We start from the raw sequence: 24222 nt of genomic DNA on the forward strand, positions 1-24222 counted from the left end.
CTATAACTGTATTTTAGTCACGTTCACAGATAACTTTCAAAAACCAAACTTCTGTTTATTCTGTTAAAAAAAACCTTCAATGAATTGCATTAAAATTACATTTTATTACAAATTTAACAATGAAAACAATGAAAGCCGTAAACGTGAACTCTTTAAACTACATGTACATGACATCATTTTGTGTGTTCGCCAAATCGCAACCCCTGCAATTGCCCATGGCAACCAGCAAAACCGTGGAGATTGCCTTGGAGGTTTTAATTCCTCACAGCACTCTTTTGCCTTGGACTATTAAGGTGTTTTTTGCCGTGGACCACGACTGGCATATCAAAGGCCGTGGTATGTACTACCCTGTCTGGGATGGTGCGTACAAAAAATCCCTTGCTGTTAATTAGAAAGAGTAGCCCATGAAGTAGTGGCAGTATTTCTTTATAATAGTGCTCATGCCATACTCGTAGAATGCTTGTTTATGTTGACCAATATTTTTACAGCTGGATCGGGGTATCTACAAAATAACTTTAAAATGTAAGGATTTATTGGTGCTTACATACTGTAGATTCTGAAATTAACACATCCCTAAATTAATGCGACTGACGGTGGGCAGACTAAAATGCGACATGAAATTAATGCGAATGGCCTCCCTTTGAAATATTAACTTTTCTAACACCACATGTCTGTGTACTTTTTGGTTTAATCCAAGTTACGGGTGTCTTCAATAAGATCAGCTCACTAACATGTCTGTGTACTTTTTGGTTTAATCCAAGTTGCGGGTATCTTCAATGAGATCAACTCACTAACATGTCAGCGTACACATCAGTTAACCTGTTTAGTCCCTAGTGTTTTTAGTGATATCAACTCGTAGCATATTTTTTGTGGCAATCATTTTGTGTAACGTGTATAGTTACCTAAATCTGACGAAACATTAGGATACATGTAGTATTACAACTGTATGCCAACACAGTTGTAGGGAACGTGATCTGTAAAGACAAAGAAAAGATTGACTGCAATTGTAGCATGCTAAAACCCATTCACTCGCGATGGATCATGTCTGCTTTGACAGGCTGGCCAATTAAAGACCCTGCAATCGTCACTCGTGGATGGCAGCTTGCTGGACTATTCGACAATTAGTCTTGTCTCCTGTATGTTGCTTTATCAATGTATTATATATGCATTTTATCTTAATTTGTTTGTTTTAATAGCGTGTGACACATAACTTGCTGGACTATTCGACAATTAGTCTTTCTCGTCTACAATGAATTGTTTTCCAGTTTTGTTTTATAAATATATTAGAATGTTATTTTTTAGGAGGGGTTATGTTTTAATAATGTGGGACACATATACAAAACATAAAAATAAATGTGTCATATTATTAATGCGAATAACACGAACTCGCATTTTTTTCATTAATATTATGATTGCATTAATTTCAGGATCTACGGAATTTCTGTTCCAAGTGAATTACATGTACATGCTCAAAAACCAAAACTTTGGCAACTCTTTTATGTTTGTTTTGTTCTCTTTGGAAACATGATTGGGGACAGTGCGGTTGCTAATAAGTTTCATGCTATCAAGCCAGTGTTGGGAGAGTGGCAGTCCTCCTATAGGCAGTGCAGGAAAGTAGAAATAGTCTTGTGTCGTGCTCTCATTGGTCATGCTTATTTGACACATTCATTTATCTTGAAGAAAGATCCTCCACCTCAGTGTGAGCACTGTCAGTGTACTCTGACGGTGCGCCACATTTTGGTGGAGTGTAAGCATATGAGAGAAACTAGAAAATATATTTTTGGACAACGAAATGTGATGGAATCATTTCGATTCCATCCAGAAATTATATTACAATTTTTACGTGATACTGACTTTTATTGTAAAATTTAATTTTATCTATATCTGTGATATTTGTATTTTTTGCAGAATTCTTTACACTGTTTTTATTCAACTCTTGAATTTCTATATTGATGTTGATCATCACTTTTGCACTTACCATAGTTTGACACCCAATAGCCGATGTATTTTTCATGCTAGGGTGTCGTTAAACATTTATTCATTCATTCATTCATTCATTCATTCATTCATTCATTCACTCACTCACTCACTCACTCACTCACTCACTTTAGTTTTGCATTTACCATAGTTTGACACCCAATAGCCAATGTATTTTTCGTGCTGGGGTGTCGTTAAACATTCATTCATTCATTCATTCATTCGCTCATTTATTCATTTATTTATTCATTCATTCATTAATTCATTCATGTTCTTTTTAGATATGTTGTCTCCTTCTCCTATTTATTTACTGAAACTTCCGACATCGCCATGTAAGTATAAATAGAATAACTAAACTTTCAGGGCTTGAAATATTGTTCCTGAAGTAAAATATGGTCTGCTGTTGTTTATATTTTTTAAATAGCAACTAGGCCAAAAGAAAGATGTCACGACAGAAATACGTCCTGCTAAAAAACATATAGATGTCCTGCTGGAAGTACATGTAATTAAGATGTGAATAGAGAGAGAGAGACAGACAGAGAGACAGACGGACAGACAGAGAGACACAGACAGAGACAGAGAGAGAATTACATAGCCCAATGGGATGGATCCTAGACTAACTGCATCAGGCAGAGAGAGAGAGAGAGAGAGAAATATGTCCTAAAAATATATACAGTGGACTCTGTCTAAACCAGACTCACTTCGTACCGTTGGAATAGTCTGGTTTACATAGAAGACCGGTTTAGACAGAGTTCATCCAGAGTTATGGTTCTTGAATGATCGACAACTCGCGATCAACAATGACGTTTGAACCCAATGGATGGTTAGGAAATACAGTCATACAAGCCAGACTTGCAATCGATTATTTCACAAACATAAAAAATATACCTAAAGGGACATTCCTGAGTTTGCTGCAATTTTTAAGATGTTATCCACTAAAAAAGACTTTTTAACAATTGTAATTACATATCAAATATATTTTTCTGCATAAAATATTAGTGGCTGCATATTAAACGTGTTTCTGGTAGTTCTAATATTTGCACTAGGTTAAATTTCGTTTTATTTCCTAAAACATTATTTATTCGTATGTACGAAATTATTTGAATACAAAATCCAGATCTAACAGCCTACCACAATAAGAGTAAAGTTCACACGAGTGTGATTACATTTTGTATTTGATCTTGCGATGGCATCCTGATTACTCGGCAAGTGACGATCATTGTTCAACTAATTAAGCAGCCCGTCGTTCAGTCAAATCCCAATCCGGTGTAGACAGAGGTAATTAATGCATGAACGGTTCTTTCGTTCTTGATTTTTGATCCTGAGTCCGGAGTAGACAGAGTACGGATTAGGCAGAGATATATACCTAAGAGATAAATGGTAGCTGGATGGGGCTTTAGAAATGGACCGGTTTACACAGAGATCCAGATTACACACAGAATCCGGTTTAGACAGAGTCCACTGTATATGTCCTGCTGGAAGTACACATGTACATGTAATTAAGATATCGAATGATGAGAGGAGGTTTTGGGATAGTGTATGTGGGGAAAATGTGGATCTCAGAGATGTGTTTTGAAATGTTACCGAATTGAAATATTTAACAGAATCACAAGATAAATAGCAGATGAGATAATATATATCTGTGTTTTGATTCGAAAAATTAACTCTGATTTCTTGTTGTTTTTAGCAGGAAAATTTCCATTTCAGTGTCTAGCTAGGTCTTAAAGGGACAGATCTTAGTAAATTAACACTAAGTTTAGTTAGTCTACAAACCTGTAAAACATTCGGATAAAGTTACAATAGAGTAAAACATTAGTCTGTGACTTTGACATGGTGAAATACCCTCTAAAAATAGACTAAAACTCAACTCCATAGATGTTACTTGTCAGGTGCACGTGCATTTTTAAAAATATGAGAAATGCATTTTGTGATATTAAAAACACCAAGATGACCAAAAACACTTTGAAAGTACGGAAATGGATAATCTAAACAATAAAATGTAAGTAAAGTATGATTTCTGTTATCAAAAAACGGCTCTAATAGTCCAAAATATGCCTCAGTGTTTAAAAACTAGGGTCCGTCCCTTTAACATTGGACTGTTTTTTACTTTCCATAGGCCGCTATTTTAAGTCCAACTTTTATTTTTGACCTCATGCACCCTAACATACATGAAATACTGCTCCCATTGTTTGAAAATGTACACTGTGTGCGTTATACTTTAGCATGCTCATATACCACGAAGGTTTGGAGCATGTCCGCCCCCAGGGTTCGATCTCTGGGAGGCCAGGGGCCCAATCCGCGGTACACTTCTGATTTTTATAGAATAATTGATAAATGATTATAAAAGACAATCACAACTTAACAGTTCCAGAATTTGAGTGAACATAATTACGATATAGCAAACAAAACTAAAAACATAAAGAAATACAATGTAGTAGTTATGAAAAGAACAACAATGATATTACTTACTGAAATGGTGTTTTGGGGTAAATTGAATAGTCTATAGAAGGTAATAAATAAGTTATCTGGCTGTTATTACTAAGTTTATGTCCTAAGTGAAATCATGTTCACTTCTTACAAGCTTTAGCCACTTTGTATAGAAATTAGAAATTGGCTAATTTAGCAATGCATGGACAGGGTGCTCGAGCCCTTTTGAGTGAGTGTGTGTGTGCGTGTGTGTTGCATGTGTTGTGTGTGTGTGTGTGTGTGTGTGTGTGTGTGTGCGTGTCGGTGTGTGTGTGTGTTGAATTAAACAGTCTGTATGTATATTTTTTTTGTTGCAATAATGTGGGTCTTGTTCTCTTCAGCCACCAAACCTACAACATCAACAGCACCTATGTCTCCAAGTAAGTACCTGTAAGTAGAGTATTTGCCAAATAACCTAGTACACACTGTAACAGAAAAAATCAATCTCAACAAAGGGGATTCGAACCACGGACTCTCAGTATGAGAGTCCAGAACTCTACCAACTGAGCTAATAGGGAAATTCCCATTACCTACTGCCAGTAGGAGCACTTTATACCAACACTACTACATATACTCCCCCATCAGGTGAAGCTACGTCCCAGAGCTGGGGGCCATGGGCAGTTGAACTGTTACGGGTCCTGACTGGGTTATAATTGTATTCTTGTGTTAAGAACACACCCAGTCCCTACGTCGGCTCCATATGTAACAGAAAAATCAACCTCCACTTAGGAGGTTTGAACCACAGACTCTCAGTACCAGAATCCAGTACTCTACCAACTGAGCTAATAGGGAAATTCCCACTAGCTGCTGTTAGTAGGAGCAGTTTATACTAACACTACTACAACACTGTGAGAAGTGACCATCTTACACAGTCTTAGTTATATTCACAGGAGTCCAAACAGGAGGTAACCACATGTCAGGAAAGTCCAGGGCCCGTTCCATGAAACGAGCTTAGCCCTAGCTAAGATCAGCTTAAGTGCATAGGGTAGCTATGCACCTAAGGTAATCTTATGGCTAAGATCGCTTCGTGCAACGGGGCCCAGAACAGTAATTCTTTCTGCCACATGTCAGAAAAGTTCAGAACAGTCATTCGTTGTCCACAACTAAAACTATATGCTTGCACAAATGAAAACATGCATGCCGCAAGCTTGGAGAATTACTGACTAGCTTACGCAAGTTAAATGTTAGCTTGCAAATAGCTTACATTGCTTGTACTACCTTGTAACAAGGTTGCAACTACCTTGTGACAACCTAGCCGCAGGCATGCATTTTTGTTTGAGAATATACAACACCTAAATTTTGAGGACAGTAATTTGTTCTTTGCAAAATATTATTAAACTACATGTCGCCTAAATTTTGATCGAGTTTTATTTCGATACATGTACACATACAATATTATGCAGTACGTTGTGACTAGTAACATGAATGAATTATGAAGTATCAGTGTGTGTATATGAAGGAATTTTGTAGTAATCAGGAGTGGGAATTCTCCTTGGATCAGCTGTTTTCCTCTCATGGAACATTGCGTTTCCTCGCATTTTAATCGTCCTTTCCTCCAGAAATGTGTCAGATGGCACAGATTTTAACCTAGGATTTCAAGAATTTCCAGGACCCCTCTAGATTTCCTCTTTTTTACAGTTCACCAATTCCCACCCCTGAGTAATAATAATGGAAATATAAATGAGTCGACATAACACATGGGGCTTATTCCATGAAGTAATCTTAGCACTAAGACCATCTTAAGTCCATAACTACCTCATGCACTTAAGCAGGGTTCTAACGTGTCCTGGAAATCTTGGAAATTTCCTGGGCTACTCTTTTCGATTAGCAGCAAGGGATCTTTTATATGCACCGTCCCACAGACAGGGCAGTACATACCACAGCCTTTAATATACATGTACCAGTCGTGTGGATGGGATAGGCAACAAGTAAGATTGATCAATGTAGCTATGAACGTGTACATGTATGTAGCTTGCAGTAAATTCATTGAATCTAAAAACACTTAAATCCTGCTTTTTTAAAAGTCTGAATACCTCTGTAGTATCTCAGCAGTTCCATTTCTAGAGAATTTCTAGAATATTCTGTTTGTTTTTTGTTTTTATTTATGTTTTGTTATTGTTTCAATTTTATTTTTATTATATTTTGGGTTTTTTAGAATTTATGTGGGTATTTTTTGTTTTCTTCTTGTGGACTTTTGTTTTGAGTTTCGGGTGGGGTTTTTTTTTGTTTTTTTGCTGTTGTTATTTTTTTCTTACCCTAATGTAACACATTTCATTATAATTTAAAATACTGGTATTAGTAAATTATGTTTTATGTCTCTACACGTACATTAAGCATTTCTAATTTAAATATTTCAGAAACTCGAAAGTGTCGGTAAGTACCATTCATTAAGAATTCTTGCCGTCTTTACTTAAGGCTATACATGTGTATGTAGGACAGATTTTGGGGTTTTTTAAGACAATAATTTAAAAAGTTCAATTTATACATTTTATTTCTTTTTTTGTTCAAATTGAGGATAAATAAATAAGTTACCAATTCGATGCAGAATAATTTAATCATCAAATCAACACATTTCTTTTTTATCATTAATATATTCAAGTGGAGCCATATGATTCTGATTTCCAATCAATCCACTGAGACTAGATCAAAGAGAGTAAATTTTAGCTCTTATATAATATAGAGAGAGAGATTATTACATGAGCTTGTGTGTCGTACTGATTTTACGAAACGAGTGTCAGGATTTTTGTACTGCCCGAGCGAGAGCAAGGGTAATACATGAATCCTGACACGAGTTTCGTAAAATCAGTACGACTCACACGCGAGTGTAATAATTTCTTTATTATCTATATTATTGGTGTTGTTTTCTTCATGAATAACAAGACCCAACTCAAAATGTTTCATGAAGGAGACAACAAAATGACGTCATATTTCAATTGCATAGTCTGAGCTACGACTGGAGAAGCAACGTCATGTTATGACATTGCTTCCCAAAATTATGTCATTACACTAATAGAGGATAATAAACGAGTTTCCAGTTATTATCAAATTTATGTCCTGAGTGAAATAATTTTCACTTGTCACTATTTGCGTTTTTTTTTTTTAAAGCCTTTATTTTCGATATAGTCTACATCAATTGGCTACACGTCCACGTTTATATAGAAACGTAAATTACTTTACTATGCTGGGTATTGCTTTAACTTTGTATTTTATTCACGGTTCACAGATAATTTTCAAAACCCAAAGTTCTATATATTCTGTAAAAACCAAATCTTTAATGAACTGCATTAAACTACCATTTTATTACAAGTTTAACACTGAAACCAGAAAGATGTAAACCCAAACTGTAAACTAGGTGACGTCATTGTGTGTGCTTTGCCAAATCGTGATGATGTCATATTTAGTACCGACAAGGTAATTGGTTTGTTGGCGTGAATGATTTTTATTTTCCCCATTATGAGCGCCTGCTGGAGTAATAAATCTTGTTATTACACGGGGTGCTTCGTATGATTATTAACTCGGTTATGTTGAACCATATGAATAATAGACATGTGTATGGTGCCTCATAATCCATCTTAGGGAACCAATTAATACCTCCCCACAATTATTTTCACATCGGGTCCGTAAGATAAGTATTATAATTATGTTTTTACAAATCCAAAATGATGGTACATGATATCCCATTGGAGAAATTGGATGGTTAATAACTTGCAGTTCAGAAAGAGCACCTTATTTCAAAGTCTGCTTAAAGGAAATATTTAGCAATTGCATAATGCAAAATCACTGTCATGGAATTTGGCCATTGTGGTGTTTTCTAGCTGTTTGGGTTTGGGGGGGGGGGGGGGTTTCATTTCTGTGATAATAAAAACTATATTATAAAACTAATAATAATAATTTTAATAAAATCATCATTAAAGGGACATTCCTGAGTTTGCTACTTAAATTTTAACAATTGTTATATATTAAATGTTTTTCTTATCGTTTTAATATTTGTACTAGGTTAAATTTCATTTTATTTCCTCAATTTAAAAAAAAAATGTGTACATACGAAATGATTTGAAGACAAATATTAAGATGACCAGAAAGACATTAAATATACAAACACTGATATTCTAAACAAGAAAATATATTTAATATGTAAGTTTAATCGTAGAAATATTATATTAGTCGGAAACATCTTACAATGCAGCAAACTCTGCAATGTTCCTTTAATAGAACAAATTATAATGACTTGCCACTTTTACATGTGTACTTTTTGAACAAGAATAATAATAAAATGAAAAAAACATTTTGAAATCTTTAGGTAATTATACCCGAGTTGTACCTACATGTAGATTAAAATAAGTGGGTACGGTATGGGGGATGGGGGTGGAAGTACAAATAGGACCATGCAGAGCACACTAAGATAGATGATTTTCTCCAGGCATTAAAACAGGCACTTAATTTTTTTAACTAAAAAGAACACTTTTCTTTTCTTTTTCTCGAGGTACAACTGTATACTCCCTCTTGCTAGTTAGTCTAGAACACAGAGTTCATTGACTTAAACATAACTTGGAGCCAATTTTTTTTTAATTTAAGTCTTATCGTTAGTAATCTTACGTTATAAATATACGGAACTTCACATACATTGTTTTCGCTTCCTATCTATTGCACAAGTTTATTTTGCGCAAGAATATATACCACGAGACCGTGTAGCAGTCGAGTGGTATGTTCTTTCGCAAAATAAATGAGTGCAATAAATAGGAAGCAAAAACAATGTATGTGAAGTTCTGTATTTATTACATATACCTTCTGTTATGTATTACAAAAACTTTTTTTAATTTAACGTCATAACAACACTTTGTTAAATCTATAATCAAAACTCCTTTCGTGGATTAACTTAACATTAAGAATCATACTCTGCGGCAGCCTTGTGTAATGTTTCAAATTTGATGTGACGTAATTTGTAAATCATATACGAGTAAATAAAAGGTGCTAACTGCAATAAAAATAAAAAGGGAATTCCCCATTTAAAAGTTCCGGTTCAGATCGCACCTGTGTGCGATACAAAATAAATGTATCACACAGTTTCAAAATGTCTTTATCACTATAGTAAGATTGAATAGGTGTGTAATAAAGTACACGTACTTGGTAACAAATTCAGGCAAAAACTTACGTCAGTACGGAAGTTGGGTTTAGATAAGTTTGAATGAAAGAGATTTGTTTTTATTTCAAACCGTATTATTTGTACTCTTTGTAATTGTAATAATAATTATTCAGTCATAAATAGACCATTTATGTGTAAAAGTAGGCTACTGTATCAGGGATGTGAGAGTTACACGGAAAAGCGTAAATGTGCTTTTTCCATTTTGACTAAAAAAACAAAAACATGATTTATGCTCAATACTGTTTATTGACACAAGGTTTATTTGCATGTTTTCACGGTTTCAAGTTTATGATGTACCTTATATTATAAGTTATAACCAGTTTAGATTTGTTACCATTGAAAAAAAAGAAAGAAAGAAATGTTTTATTTAACAAGACACTCAACACATTTTATTTTACGGTTATGTGGCGTCAGACATATGGTTAAGGACCACACAGATTTTGAGTGGAAACCCGCTATCACCACTTCATGGGCTACTCTTTCTGATTAGCAGCAAGGGATCTTTTATTTGCGCTTCCCACAGGCAGGATAGCACAAACCATGGCCTTTGTTGAACCAGTTATGGATCACTGGTCGATGCAAGTCGTTTACACCTACCCATTGAGCCTTGCGGAGCACTCACTCAGGGTTTGGAGTCGGTATCTGGATTAAAAATCCCATGCCTCGACTGAGATCCGAACCCAGTACCTACCAGCCTGTAGACCGATGGCCTAACCACGACGCCACCGAGGCCGGTGTGTTAGAATTGCAAACAAGAATATTTCTTCAGGGGCCCTGGGGCCCTATTTTCGAAGCCATCTTAGCGCTACGAAATCGTAAAACCGTCGTAGGTTGTGACGTCAGTACAGCGCACGCCATAGTGACGTCATAGCTTACGATGATTTCACTATTTCGTAGGCTAAGATAGCTTCGAAAATATGGGCCCAGGATCCCGGGCGCAGTAAGCTTTTTTATTCCAGCTGCTCTCACATCCCTGTAGTGTACTATAAACCCACAACTAAAACAGTTCTTAAATAATTTCAACAAGTTCTTTTGTCTTTATTAAATTGTGACCCATATTCTGTAATTATGTACGAGTTAACTGCGTGGATATAGATGTACATGTATGTCAGATGTGTAAATGTACGGTTGTCCACATGCAGAGAACACAATGTTGCAATGTTTTATGCAGATTTGACATTCTGCTGCACAGACACTCATATACATAGACATTTTCTGTTTCTTTTTCAGACAGCATTCAAAAGGAAAGCACTTGAAAAAACCCTGTTCCAGAAAACCCTGTTCCAAACAACCCACGTTTCCAGAAAAAAGGTTTTAAAATATACTATAGCCTCTATTAGAAATTTACGAGAAAAAATAGGCAGAGTTACATCCCCTAACCATTAACCACTTCCAGCGCGTTTCGGTTACTTCGAGAATAGCCGATGGCCACAGTTGTTTGTGAATCTTCAGCTGAGATTTATACATCATAAATGTCCCCACCTATGCTTTAAAAATAAAGAATGATACAGGTAAAAATTATGTTGATGAAATTGCTATAACTGACCATATGTTAAATATAGGAGATGAATCTAGCGAGCTGTCACCCCCCACCCCCCCACCCCCCCCCCCCCCAATTGTTGTGGTTTTCTTGCATGGAATTTTGCTGTTGTTGTTTCAAAGCTGCAATCTCGCCTCACATTAATTATCATAATTTCATTTAAACATACAAACACACCTGCAATTTTAATGAATTGTGTGTAACAGTAACACCGTTTTAATAGATAATAGAAACATTATGTTTATAGTGCGTTCCACAGGAAACACATTTTTTTCATACTATGGAATTTAAAAGTTATTTATTTCTGAGCCGCTTGTTTTCTAAATTACACACAAAAATAGTATAGTTTTGTTATTTCCAAATAACTTTTTTTTTTTTTTTTTTACGTCAAACCAATCTTAAATTATTTACAAAAACAACAAAAACAACATTTTTGTAGGATGGGACAGACTATATGTAATATTCCGATCAGAACAGTTCCCTTCCCAATGTTTGTTTTGGGGGTTTTCAGTGTATTTCTGGGGACGTATGATCCGACCCCTCCCCTAAAAACACCACTATAGCCAGTTACACAATTTCCTGCACATATGCGCCTGTTTGACTAAATATTTCGTTTGCTGTAAATTGATTAGGCCTATATACATTGCATTATAAAGTGTAAATTTTGCTGTAATAACAGCTAAATATATAGTTTAACCTAAAAAGATCTACCTATCAAAATATCTGTGTAAACATATTTATGTTAGTCCTGCATGCCGATTATTTAAGGTTAAATGTTAAAATGAAGACTGTCTTTATGATTGTAAGCGTAAGTGGCAAGCAAAACAAAAATCCTCATATTATAATAATACCCCCTGCTAACAATTTTACCCCCCCCCCCCCCCCCCAAAAAGAAGAAAACCCCAGTAACAACAACAAATCTTCCCCCAAACAAACAATAGCCTACAAAACAAGCACACACACCAGTACACATGCACAACCAAAAAAAAAACCTAGACTAACACGCACATTTGAAAAAAAAGAGTTTTATCTCTGTACATATACCAGTGGCGTATGAAGGTGGCAAGGTGGGGGGGAATGTACGAGCACACACACACATGGAGAGAGAGAGAGAGAGAGAGAGAGAGAGAGCACATCGAACTTTGACCCAGCTAGAAGTTATTTGGTTTAGTACTACCTAAAAAGGCTTTATTGTTAAGAAATAGCAGTCTCTTTGATAACACCAGTACATTAATTAATATGCCTGCATTTCCACTTACAAATTGCTTTTCCAGTGTTATTTTTATTTTCTTCCGTAGGACTCGTTATTCCCATTTGGAACGTGCAGAAAGAGAACGACTCAGAGCAGCTGCCGCTTTAAAAACAGGTATCGTCCAGACAATTATCCAATTTTTAGGAAGGAAGGAAGGAAATGGTTTATTTAACGACGCACTCAGCACATTGTATTTATGGTTACATGGCGTCTGACATATGGTTAAGGACCACACAGATATTGAGGGAGAAAACCCACTGTCGCTACTTCATGGGCTACTCTTTTTCATTAGCAGCAAGGGATCTTTTATATGCACCATCCCATAGACAGGATAGCATATACCACAGCCTTTGATGTACCAGTCGTGGTGCACTGGCTGGAATGAGAAATAGCCCAATGGGCCCATTGACGGGGATCAATCCCAAACCGATCGTGCATCAAGCGAGCACTTTACCACTGGGCCACATCTCCCCCCCCCCCCCCCCAATTTTTAGATGACTGAGAGAAAGTATATTAAAAAAATATCGAAGAATATTTATATTGGGCGATTTTTAAATAAACAGTATCACACTTTTTAAAGTTGAATAGCAGTTAGGATATGCAAGCAATGCAGATCGATGGCATTTTGTACAAAACCAAGTTACCTTGTGTTAAGATTGTAATTAAATTTCTGTTATCTTCATTACAATTTTATCACATTGATCCAGCTGTAGCAATGTGAGTTTGTTCATTTCTCAATGAACGTAAAAATAACGTCAGGGAACGTCATACCTGATGACATCACAATCAGTGTTCAAGATTAACGGTATCCCGATATCCCGGGGATACCAGAATTTAATTTTGGATACCAGACTTCAAGAACCCGGTATCCCACCAGGATGCCATATAATACTAAACTCTCAGGTGGGATACCAGATTTTGAAATGTTAGTATCCAACTGGGAAACTGGCCAAAAATTTTAATCTCGAACACTGACAGTATATTTGTACTTTGTCTTATTGAGCTTCATTGTTTATGAAGCAAAACAATAATTCAAAATAAAATATGAACTTTTAGTGTTATTATTAGCAAGAATGTTTTAAATTTAATTAAAGGGATTGTCTATTTCTTTCACATTCATCAGGGTATGAGCTCAAACAATCCACACACTTGTGCGTGAATGGTTTTGCCGATTCACAGTTTTCAGATGAATTTGGGTTTTTTAATATTCCCCAATGAAGGTAAAAGAAATGAGAGACAATCCTTATTTAGGTTGATGGTACAATTTTCATTTTGATATACATGTATATCTTACATTTAAAATGACAGATGATACAAAACATGATGTTAAAAAATGCTATACTAATGAAAACCTATTCAACATCTACTGTACGTACTAAAAACGGCCCATCATTTTCTTTTCTTCCGTATATAAAGCCCATACTCTTTTGTTACAGGATGGAATTAATTTTTCTTTATTTCTTAGAGTGTTATTTTTTGCGACAGTCAACATTTCGTTTTAAAGCATTTCTGCAAGTGAAATTGTCTGCACCAAAAAAAAAATAAACATTTAAAGAAATAGAGAAGTCTTTTGTATCCTAGAATTTTGTATCCTAGAATATCATTATAGGCATTGTGAAAAGAAAATAGTGCAGCAATCAACTGTAGAAATGTTTTATTTAACGACACACCCAACACATTTTATTTACGGTTATATGGCGTCAGACATGGTTAAGGACCACACAGATGTTGAGAGAGGAAACACGCTGTCGCCACTTCATGGGCTACTCTTTTCAGTTAGCAGCAAGGGATCTTTTATATGCACCATCCCACAGACAGGGTAGTACATACCACGGCCTTTGATATACCAGTCATGGCGCACTGGCTGGAATGAGAAATAGCCCAATGGGCCCACCGACGGGGATGGATCCCACACGGACCGCGCATCGAGCGAGTATAGGCACGTTAAGAAAGTATTTCTTTCCTAATCCTTAATTAGCAATATTAATCTTTACTCCTATCCAGATTTTCATTTCAGGTTTATGTTTTGTACCCATGAGTTAATTGTTCATACTTATTTTGTGCTTATAGCTAATTAATGTTCAAGCACGCTGTCTTGATCACACACCTCAGCTATCTGGGCTATCTAATTAATGTTCAAGCATGCTGTCCTGAACACACACCTCAGCTATCTGGGCTGTCTGTCTAGGACAGTTGGTTAATTTGATATATTTTACTTTTTTTTCTGTAGTTTATTTGTAAATGATTTTGTTTTTGCTTTATGTTTGCAGAAAACATGGCTAACAAAACTGGGTAAGTATTAATTTGAATACACTTAATACCTGTAGCTCTGCAGTGATGTTTATCTTAACAGAACGTTCCCGATACGATCTGTCCTGTGTTAATTTGTCCATTGTCTATCAACTTTTCCCTTGAAATCTACATGTGTTTGTTAGTTTTGTTTAATGACTCCACTAGAGCACATTGATTAATTAATCATCAGCTATTGGATGTCAAACATTTGGTAATTCTGACATGTAGTCATCAGAGGAAAACCATTATATTTTTCCTAATTCAGCAAGGGATCTTTTATATGCACTTTCACACAGACAGGAAAACACATACCACAGCCTTTGACCAGCTGTGGTACACTGTTTAGAATGAGAAAAAAAACCTAATCAGTTGAATGGATCCACCGAGGTGGTTCGATCCTGCATTGCAAGCACCTCAAGTGAGCACTCAACCAACTGAACTAAATCCCTCCCCATCTGTATCTCCTAGAGTTTTGATTGCATCGTTCTTAAACTTAGTAGGGGAATGTTTTCGGACAATGTCCACAAACTAATACAGAACGATTTTTAAAGTTTAAAATTTTAATTAAATTTAAAATAATGAAAACTGCACTTTAAATAGTGAAATGTTTCAAAGTGTACATGTACCTTCTCATCTATAGAGTTTTGATTGGATGGTTCTGAAAGTTTAAGATTTTTTGGTTTAACAGCACCACTAGTGCACAATGATTTATTAATCATCGGCTATTGGATGTAATACATTTGATAATTTTGACATATAGTCTTAGAGAGGAAACCTGCCACATTTTTCAATTTGTAGCAGGGGATCTTTTATATGCACCAACAGGATAGCACATACTATGGGAAATTCCCTATAGCCATTTTGTATAAGTGTTTCCTTTTTGTTCCATCTGGAACAGTTTATTGCAGATAATTTTAAAACTAAAACAATGATTTAAACTTGTGTGATTTAGACGTTATTTCTACAGGTCCATTGCAGTGTGTGTGTGCGTGAGAGAGAGTGAGAGAGTGAGAGAGTGAGTGAGTGAGTATTGTAATAAGTTGAGAATGGTAGTTCATGTTACCAGGAGGTTACCACATACATGTACCAAGAAAGTCGAGAACGGTACTTTGTTCTCCAAAAAATTGTATTAAACTGAAATCACACCGTATCTAAAATGGCCCATCGGCACTACTACAAAATGAATCCCAGTATTGTTATAAAGATTTTGAATATTTTCCAGCACAATTTCACTCCATTGTTAATTAAATTATAATTTGAATAGTTTCGAAACAGAACACACATCAGGCATGCACTTTGTTACACACACATATATCTAAACTACATGTATCTCTGTTTACTTCTCTCACAACATTAATATGCTGAACCTTTCCATTTTCTTTTCTTTTTTTAGCTCGTAATTTAACATTTCAGCTTTTACATGTACTGGTAAGTGTTGCAAACCTGCATGTAAAAAAAAAAAAAATCATTATACAATTTTGTGACTTATTTATTGTTTTCTGTTTTATTTTCATTCATGACACACTTTGTGGCACCTGAAGAGAAACGTCTTGTAAGCATGACCGTAGCACATGGGAACCCGACTTCGGAACCTGATTAAAAGTCGACTTTGACGTAGCAGTAATTATTCTCTGTGATGAAATGTTATCGATGTTGGAAAATCGTCTGAACCAGCGAGGAGGAGTTGAGGGTTCATGACTATGTCAGCCAGGACAACCTACGGCCAGGGATGAGACTACCGATACAGTCTACAGTTGCTTGCCAAATACAAAAAGGAACACAACTATTACGTGATATTCTGGATAACAATGTTACATGTATCCACTGTTGTGGACAGGTCGAATACATTAAGGAGTCGTGATGCGTAATTCGAACACATGGCGATGCAAGCATCGTTTCTGAACTAAATTTAAAAGTGCATCTATGATTGCAGTGTACCTATGGCTTGGTCAGAGCTCACGAACAATTCAATCGGGACTCAAAAACCATTCAAGCGAGTATCATGAAAATGCCTTTGGCAGTTATGAAAGACACTACCTTGCATGCACAGAGTTCGCTTTCGAAATTTGACATTGTGTCCCACGACAACCATACTTGAACAGTAGTCTGATGAAAGTATACTAAAAATTACTCACACGTATTCACACTGCATATAGATGACAATATCTAAGATTTGGATGTGACTACATGTAAACACTATTCATTTCAATTTAAGCCATTTACCATTTTTAGGCCTGTTTACTATGCCTGCATAGTTGATGTAGAATGAGAATATTTTTGGAAACAAATACTAACGACAATGAAAATTCATGAGCTATGAGACAGGTGCAGGTGGTGGGGTGGGGGGGGGGGGTGGGTGGGAGGGTGGGGCGACTGCCTCCCCCCAGAACTGGAGCAAATCCTCAAATTCGGGCAAAACCGATACATATATTTGGGCGAACTGAGCTTGCCTGAAACCTTTTTAACGTGTGTGTATGTTCATCATTCTACCCACAATATTAGTTGTACTCCATGTAAAAATGGGCAGTGATTCATTTGTAACACTATATAGCAGTTTTTGATTTTTTACTTTTTGAAAAATATCTCCGAGCCCTGAATCATACAGAATGTTGAAAGTATTTATCGATAAAATGCCTCTCTTTTTTTTTCCCCCTTTCTTTTTAATGTTAATTTGAATAGGTCAATCCTTTATCATTAAGACTACAAACTTAAGTGTGAGGATGCACACACTAGTGAGTATACAGTATTTATCATGAAGTTATATCTGTGTGTCCGTTCTATTACAGATATACAAACACGTGACTAGACTTGCTAATTATTTATCAGTGTTGTATTTTATATCCGATGATAGTTGATAATTATCATGCCATTTTATGCTGGAAATAAACAAGGTCTTATAAAACATAGTTTGTGTTCTGAAGTTATAGTTTGTTTTGTTTAACAAACACCACTAGAGCACATTGTCTTATTAATCATTGGTTCTTGGGTGTCAAAACATTTGGTAATTTTGACATATAGTCTTAGAAAGGAAACCTGCCACATTTTTCCATTAGAAAGAAAGAAATGTTTTTTATTTAACGACGCACTCAACACATTTTATTTACGGTTATATGGCAGCAGACATGGTTAAGGACCACACATATTTTAAGAGGAAACCCGCTGTCGCCACTACATGGGCTACTCTTTCGATTAGCAGCAAGGGATCTTTTATTTGCGCTTCCCACAGGCAGGATAGCACAAACCATGGCCTTTGTTGAACCAGTTATGGATCACTGGTCGGTGCAAGTGGTTTACACCTACCCATTGAGCCTTGCGGAGCACTCGCTCAGGATTTGGAGTCGGTATCTGGATTAAAAATTCCATGCCTCGACTGGGATCCGAACCCAGTACCTACCAGCCTGTAGACCGATGGCCTGCCACGACGCCACCGAGGCCGGTCATTTTTCCATTAGTAGCAAGGGATATCATCTTTTATATGCACCATGCCACAGACAGGATAGTATATACTGCGGCCTTTGATGTACTTTTTATTTCTTTTTTTCTTTTTTTTGGGGGGTGGGGTGGGGTGGACTTTTTTCTGTTTATAAATCTGTCCCAACTAGTGGTTCGCACGATCACGGCTGCGTGGTACATCCAAGGTGAAGACTGAAGCAATATATAGATAGCTGTTCTCCAGGTAGACAAAAAAGGCAATTTCCTGGGGGGGGGGGGGGTGCAAGGCTCCCGGCAACGTGAGAACGAAAATGAAGCCCGCACGCGTCAGGTTAAGCTGTATCTGTAACCGTCCAAGACCTACAATAACATCAACGAGGACGGAACGACCGAGAACGAGCGTCAATTCCCCCCATCAACTTTAAACAATTGAATGTGGACAGGTGATAGAGGCTCCCTCAGGGCTGTTCAGCCACGCAGATTCGTATTTTTACTCCAGGTTGCCGTAATTACACTAAATCATAATATATAGCCACAGAAATAAAAACACAAACAACTGAGATATTAATATTCACTAAACTTAAATTCCACAGTGGTGTTCAATGTCAAATAAGTACTACAATACACAAATCCTATGCTAAGAAATAACCACCCCCAACCTCAATAAACTTAACACCTATCCAACAATTACCCGACATATAGCCTATTACCTAATTATCTGTTCCCAGTGGAAAGAAAAAAAAGAAAGAAGTGTTTTATTTAACGACGCACTCAACACATTTTATTTACGGTTATATGGCGTCAGACATATGGTTAAGGACCACGCAGATTTTGAGAGGAAACCCGCTGTCGCCACTACATGGTCTACTCTTCCGATTGGCAGCAAGGGATCTTTTATTTGCGCTTCCCACAGGCAGGATAGCACAAACCATGGCCTTTGTTGAACCAGTTATGGATCACTGGTCGGTGCAAGTGGTTTACACCTACCCATTGAGCCTTGCGGAGCACTCACTCAGGGTTTGGAGTCGGTATCTGGATTAAAAATCCCATGCCTCGACTGGGATCCGAACCCAGTACCTACCAGCCTGTAGACCGATGGCCTGCTACGACGCCACCGAGGCCGGTGTTCCCAGTGGAAGACCTGACCACCAAGACCAGGACCAAAATGTTTAACGTAACCACTAAGACCAAGACCAAATCGTTTAAAGGCATATTGTCACAGATCACTGACCTATTTAATGGTCTAACAAAGTATTACCTGAACAAATATAATTTGATTTGTCCCTAAGTGTACTTTATTCAACCATCTTCGTAACCACCATACTCCATTTATTAACGACATTTTGTAGAAATAATTTAATTGTGGCAATGGTCCATAATTCAAAACCTAACATTGCTGAGAGGAGATGAAATGGATTGCACTCCATCATGGTTCAGTTAAGGTGATGCGATAGCTAGATTTGGTTTCCAACAATTACTGTAAGTTTTATTTATTATCCATTTTTAGAGAAATAAGGTCCTTAAATCTGTGACAGTATGCCTTTAACGTACACATTCAGAGCAAGCTGTTGTACTGCACGCCTATCCTGGGCACAAGTGCTGGCCTCGACCGGCTCCCCCGTCCAAGACAGGAAAGGGAGGGGTGGGAGGAGGAGGGATCGCCTGCACTGGCAGGCACTGCACCGCGCTACGCCATTCAGTGTGTAAAACGGTTTTGGTGTTTATCATCGCATGAACATCAAAAATATAACGTTCAATCATCGCATGAACGTCAAAAATATAACGTTCAATTCTTAAAGAAATAAACTGAATTGAATTGAATCGTCCGTCTCCCACCCCACCCTAAGCTACCCCATCCCGTTCATAATAAATGGCCTCTTATAATTGCGTTTGTGTCACTTAGAATGAACGAGCAGAAAGACGTTCTCTATACTGGTTTATGTGTTTCACATTAAACCAAATGAACACATCGAGGACCAGTCAAATAGTTCGGGAACGTTAGCGTCGCTCGTTGTGGCTGAACACGGGGAAGGAATTAGTAGGGTCGGGGTTCCCCACTCAGCGTAAACGGAAATGACGTTATGCAGGTCTAAACATAACAACAGACGTTAAAATGTGTTAAACAGTAAGAAATATAGAATGTTTGGTGAGACTGGTATAATTTTAGTTGACAAATGATAGTATTTAATTGATATTTAATTGATATTTGTTGATATTACTCAGCATGTCATTGTGTTTTCGGGGGAGGTTTGTGGGGAGAGGGTAGAGATGCAGCTGTTCCGCTTACGATAAAAACACAAATACGATAGCCTACTTACGAAAACAGTATTCTATATTTTTCAATTACGGTACATGAAATAAAATATATTCCAATGGGGTAACGAAAAAAAGTGTAACACCATCCAGTAAACAGGAAAGTGTTTCAGTTTTTAGAACTGCGTTCAGGCATATGCATTTGGGAAACTACATTTCGGACACTAAACTTTGCCAAATAGACCTTAAAAATAATTATTGTAGATTGCTGCTAAATATTGTTAAATATGTCACCCATATTTTGAAGCGTGAAACGTTTAATGGTACAAAACAAAACATGAACATATGAATAATTTATGAAAATGCTTTTAAATGTTATGACAAATCAGATTAACATGGATCCACAACAATCTGTTGATTGACATTCAAAATTTTAATAAATAATAATTTTAATTTTTATAAACAGAAATTTGCAAAGATAGGTATGTTAAAATGTATAACTTATAAGGACCATATACTTTTGTCAAGTTTCTTGTTAGAGGTTTTATGGCAGACACTATTAAACAGAAAGAAAAAGAAAGAAGCGTTTTATTTAACGACGCACTCAACACATTTTATTTACGGTTATATGGCATCAGACATATGGTTAAGGATCACACAGATAATTTTAGAGGAAACCCGCTGTCGCCACATAGGCTACTCATTTACGACAGGCAGCAAGGGATCTTTTATTTGCGCTTCCCACAGGCAGGATAGCACAAACCATGGCCTTTGTTGAACCAGTTATGGATCACTGGTCGGTGCAAGTGGTTTACACCTACCCATTGAGCCTTGCGGGGCACTCACTCAGGGTTTGGAGTTGGTATCTGGATTAAAAATTCCATGCCTCGACTGGGATCCGAACCCAGTACCTACCAGCCTGTAGACCGATGGCCTGCAACAACTCCACCGAGGCCGGTCACACTAATAAACAATAATTTGACTTCTATTACCAGATAACAATTCCACTGATGGAACAAAAACATTGAGTATGGGCTGATTCGAGGTACTTAATAATTGTATTGGTGTATTTTAAAACTGCTTTGTAATTTTATTTTAATTATTAGTTGAAGAAACTTTTTAATTATTACTTCAACCAACAATGCAGAAAAATCTATATATTTGATGCAATAAAAATTGCACACATGCTTACAATCGGCCTACACCTGCTCACTGAATGAAAAAACATAACTCTATTGAGTCGTGTTATTTACTATTTTCAAGTATAGAAGCACAGAACATCATAATATCAAACTACATGTATATAGCTGCAATTTGCGGGTAGCTGATAAGGTGGGACAACCTTCTTTTTTTCCCCAAATAGCTTTGGTTATTTCTATTTGTATTTTTTAATCTAAATATTTTTTAAATATTTACTTAAATATAATACTCACTATACATATTGTAGTAATAGCCATATTTTTAATGTAAAACTGTATTAATCTACATTCTAGTTTACATTTTCAAATTTAGTGCCCTTATTTGCTTGCATAGAAAAATTATTGATGTGTGACCTCACATTTTCACCGACGCCACTATCTAGTACGTAAAAATAAACATCCACATGTAGACGACACTTTGATGTATATTTTGGGCATGATTGCCATAAATTAAGAAAACTACAAAGTCTACAAATGTTTTAATTGGCATACGAGTCATGTTTTTTACCTATTTTGGTTCATGTGTAGAAAAACTAATTTTTAAGATAAAATGTAACAAAGAATTGGATATACTTTATATTTAACAAAGAATTGGATATACTTAAAATGTCTTTGCTACTTGACTGTCTACACATCTGACTGAGACTTGGAGCGTAAACAAACAGTAGGTGGCGTAATACTTTAAAAAGGGGGAAATCCCAAATGGCACGACTTAACAGAGACAACGACTCAACAGGGTGAGAGTATAAAACAAGTTTTCTTTCAAATTATAGTCTTTCCAAATCATAGAAGAAAAAAAAAAGATATTAAAAATGGGTTACGTTTAGGGTTAATATAATAATAATAAAGAGTAATTACTTTTGTTAAAATGTTAACTTTAAAAAACAAATTGCAATAAATTTTGGATATGGTGCCATATACCCGTTTTACCCTCTGGCAGAAACTGTGGTAAGTGAATTGAAACTTCTGTATTGAGCCCTGTGCATTTTTAGATGTACAAAAAAGTAAATGTTTTGGGCCTCAAGTGGTGTGGGGTGTACTGCCACCTACATCCACACCCACACCCCTGTCCAGTTCATACGGGCCAGTATGTTCAAATTAGGTGTCTTTCAAACTGATCATTCAGAGGAGGTAGGGAATTAGTTTTTTTGTTTGTTTTTTGGGGGGGGGGGGGGGGGGGGAGGGGGGTATTTTCTCTGTTTTATATATATGTGTGTGTGTGTGTGTGTGTATATATATATATATATATATATATATATATATACACAGTAAAGTACACTTATAATGAACATGCTTAGAATTAACTATTGCATAGAATGAACTGATCATAAAGTACCATTTTATCTCACTATATATTAATGACCAACTTATGCAAAAATATATAACAAACTACTGCTATAATGAATTAACTATCATGGTCCCTTCCGGTTCGTTATAACAGTACTTCACTGTGTATGTATGTATGTATGTATGTATGTATCTATCTATATACATGTATGAAGAGTTCAGGGACAAAACGCGATATAAACCATTTTCTTTCTAGTTTTTAGTTAAAGCCATTATTGTATGTCAGTAAGGGCTAATTGTAGGCCCGCTGATTTGCCGCAAAATGTGATTAATCCTTATGAAATTGTATTGGGTAAATCCCGTTTTTTTTTTTTTTTCAAAATGCGATATGTGCCAATTTAAAAAAATCACTTTTACTGAAAATGAAAAATGGATATATCGCGTTTTGCGCCTAAACTCTTCATATATATACAGTAGAATCTCATTGGCTGGAACACCCAACGGTTGAACCTACTGGTATTCTCGAACCAAGAACAAAGTCCAGATTTTTCTCTCTATTAAACCCTTTTATTTTGGTGCTGATTGGTCGAATACTCCTGGGGTCGAACAGAAGCTTTCTCTCGAACCAGTTTATTGGTCTGAACTGTAAAATTAAACATATTTACCTCGAACAGCTACGTCTATCCCAAGAAATATAAAAAAAAAAATTATGTAGGAATTTTTCATCTACCCTCTCACGCTTATGGTGTTGTTTATTTAGCACCTATCGGTAATTATCTTTCAGGTACAGACAATTGTAGTGCGGTAATCGTTAGGTGAATGAACCTTACAAGTAACACCAATCAACTCACGAGTCAGTCGGACCATCTCGCCCAAGCCAGTTTTACGGAAATATTTTTGTGTTACAGAAGCACCCGACAACGGCTGAATGCATGGTTCGAACTACCCGATGGGTCGAACAGACTTTGATGCACCGACAGTGTTCTAGCCAATGAGACTCTACTGTGTGTGTGTGTATGTGTATATATATATATATATATGTATATATATATATATATATATATATATATATATATATATATATATATATTCAGAACTTACTTACAACATGTTTTCTTTTTCAGGCAGAAGAAAAGCTTAAATGTTTCTATATGCTTCCGTACTACATTCATTATACTTGCATAAGTTTAATGCTGTATAGATGTGCTTACTTTGTTACTGGAAAATAACCTGGATGATGTCATGAATTATTTCACTGCTTTGAGGTTCATACTGATCATCTTCTTTGGGTGTGCAATGATCTGTGCTCAAGATGACAGTAAATGTAAGTCTACCATGCTTTCTGCCAGAAAATAATTTGAGGGTACGTAATAATACTAAA

General features: G+C 36.3%; 2 protein-coding genes across 4 annotated transcripts in view; both read left to right on the forward strand.

Annotated features, from left to right (window-relative positions):
- LOC121386310 (hemicentin-2-like) overlaps positions 1 to 17572 on the forward strand; it is a 55678-nt gene extending 38106 nt beyond the window's left edge. For 2 of the 3 annotated variants that reach the window (XM_041517170.1, XM_041517172.1), the window contains 7 exons: positions 2259 to 2309; positions 4785 to 4823; positions 6801 to 6816; positions 10817 to 10897; positions 12425 to 12492; positions 14649 to 14670; positions 16212 to 17572. In XM_041517170.1, coding sequence (XP_041373104.1) covers positions 2259 to 2309; positions 4785 to 4823; positions 6801 to 6816; positions 10817 to 10897; positions 12425 to 12492; positions 14649 to 14670; positions 16212 to 16266 — 332 coding nt within the window. In that variant the 3' untranslated portion in view covers positions 16267 to 17572. Of the gene's footprint in view, positions 1 to 2258; positions 2310 to 4784; positions 4834 to 6800; positions 6817 to 10816; positions 10898 to 12424; positions 12493 to 14648; positions 14671 to 16211 lie in introns of all 3 variants that reach the window. The other variant, XM_041517171.1, reaches the window with a different exon arrangement.
- A 2570-nt stretch (positions 17573 to 20142) lies between these two features.
- Positions 20143 to 24222, forward strand: part of LOC121385833 (B-cell receptor CD22-like) — a 36850-nt gene continuing 32770 nt past the window's right edge. Inside the window, exons 1-2 of the mRNA XM_041516621.1 lie at positions 20143 to 20248; positions 23966 to 24165. The gene's annotated coding sequence lies outside the window, so the exon portion shown is untranslated. The remainder of the gene's footprint in view (positions 20249 to 23965; positions 24166 to 24222) is intronic.

The sequence above is a fragment of the Gigantopelta aegis genome, chromosome 12 (assembly GCF_016097555.1).
Source record: "Gigantopelta aegis isolate Gae_Host chromosome 12, Gae_host_genome, whole genome shotgun sequence".
NCBI classification, from domain to species: Eukaryota; Metazoa; Mollusca; class Gastropoda; order Neomphalida; family Peltospiridae; genus Gigantopelta; species Gigantopelta aegis.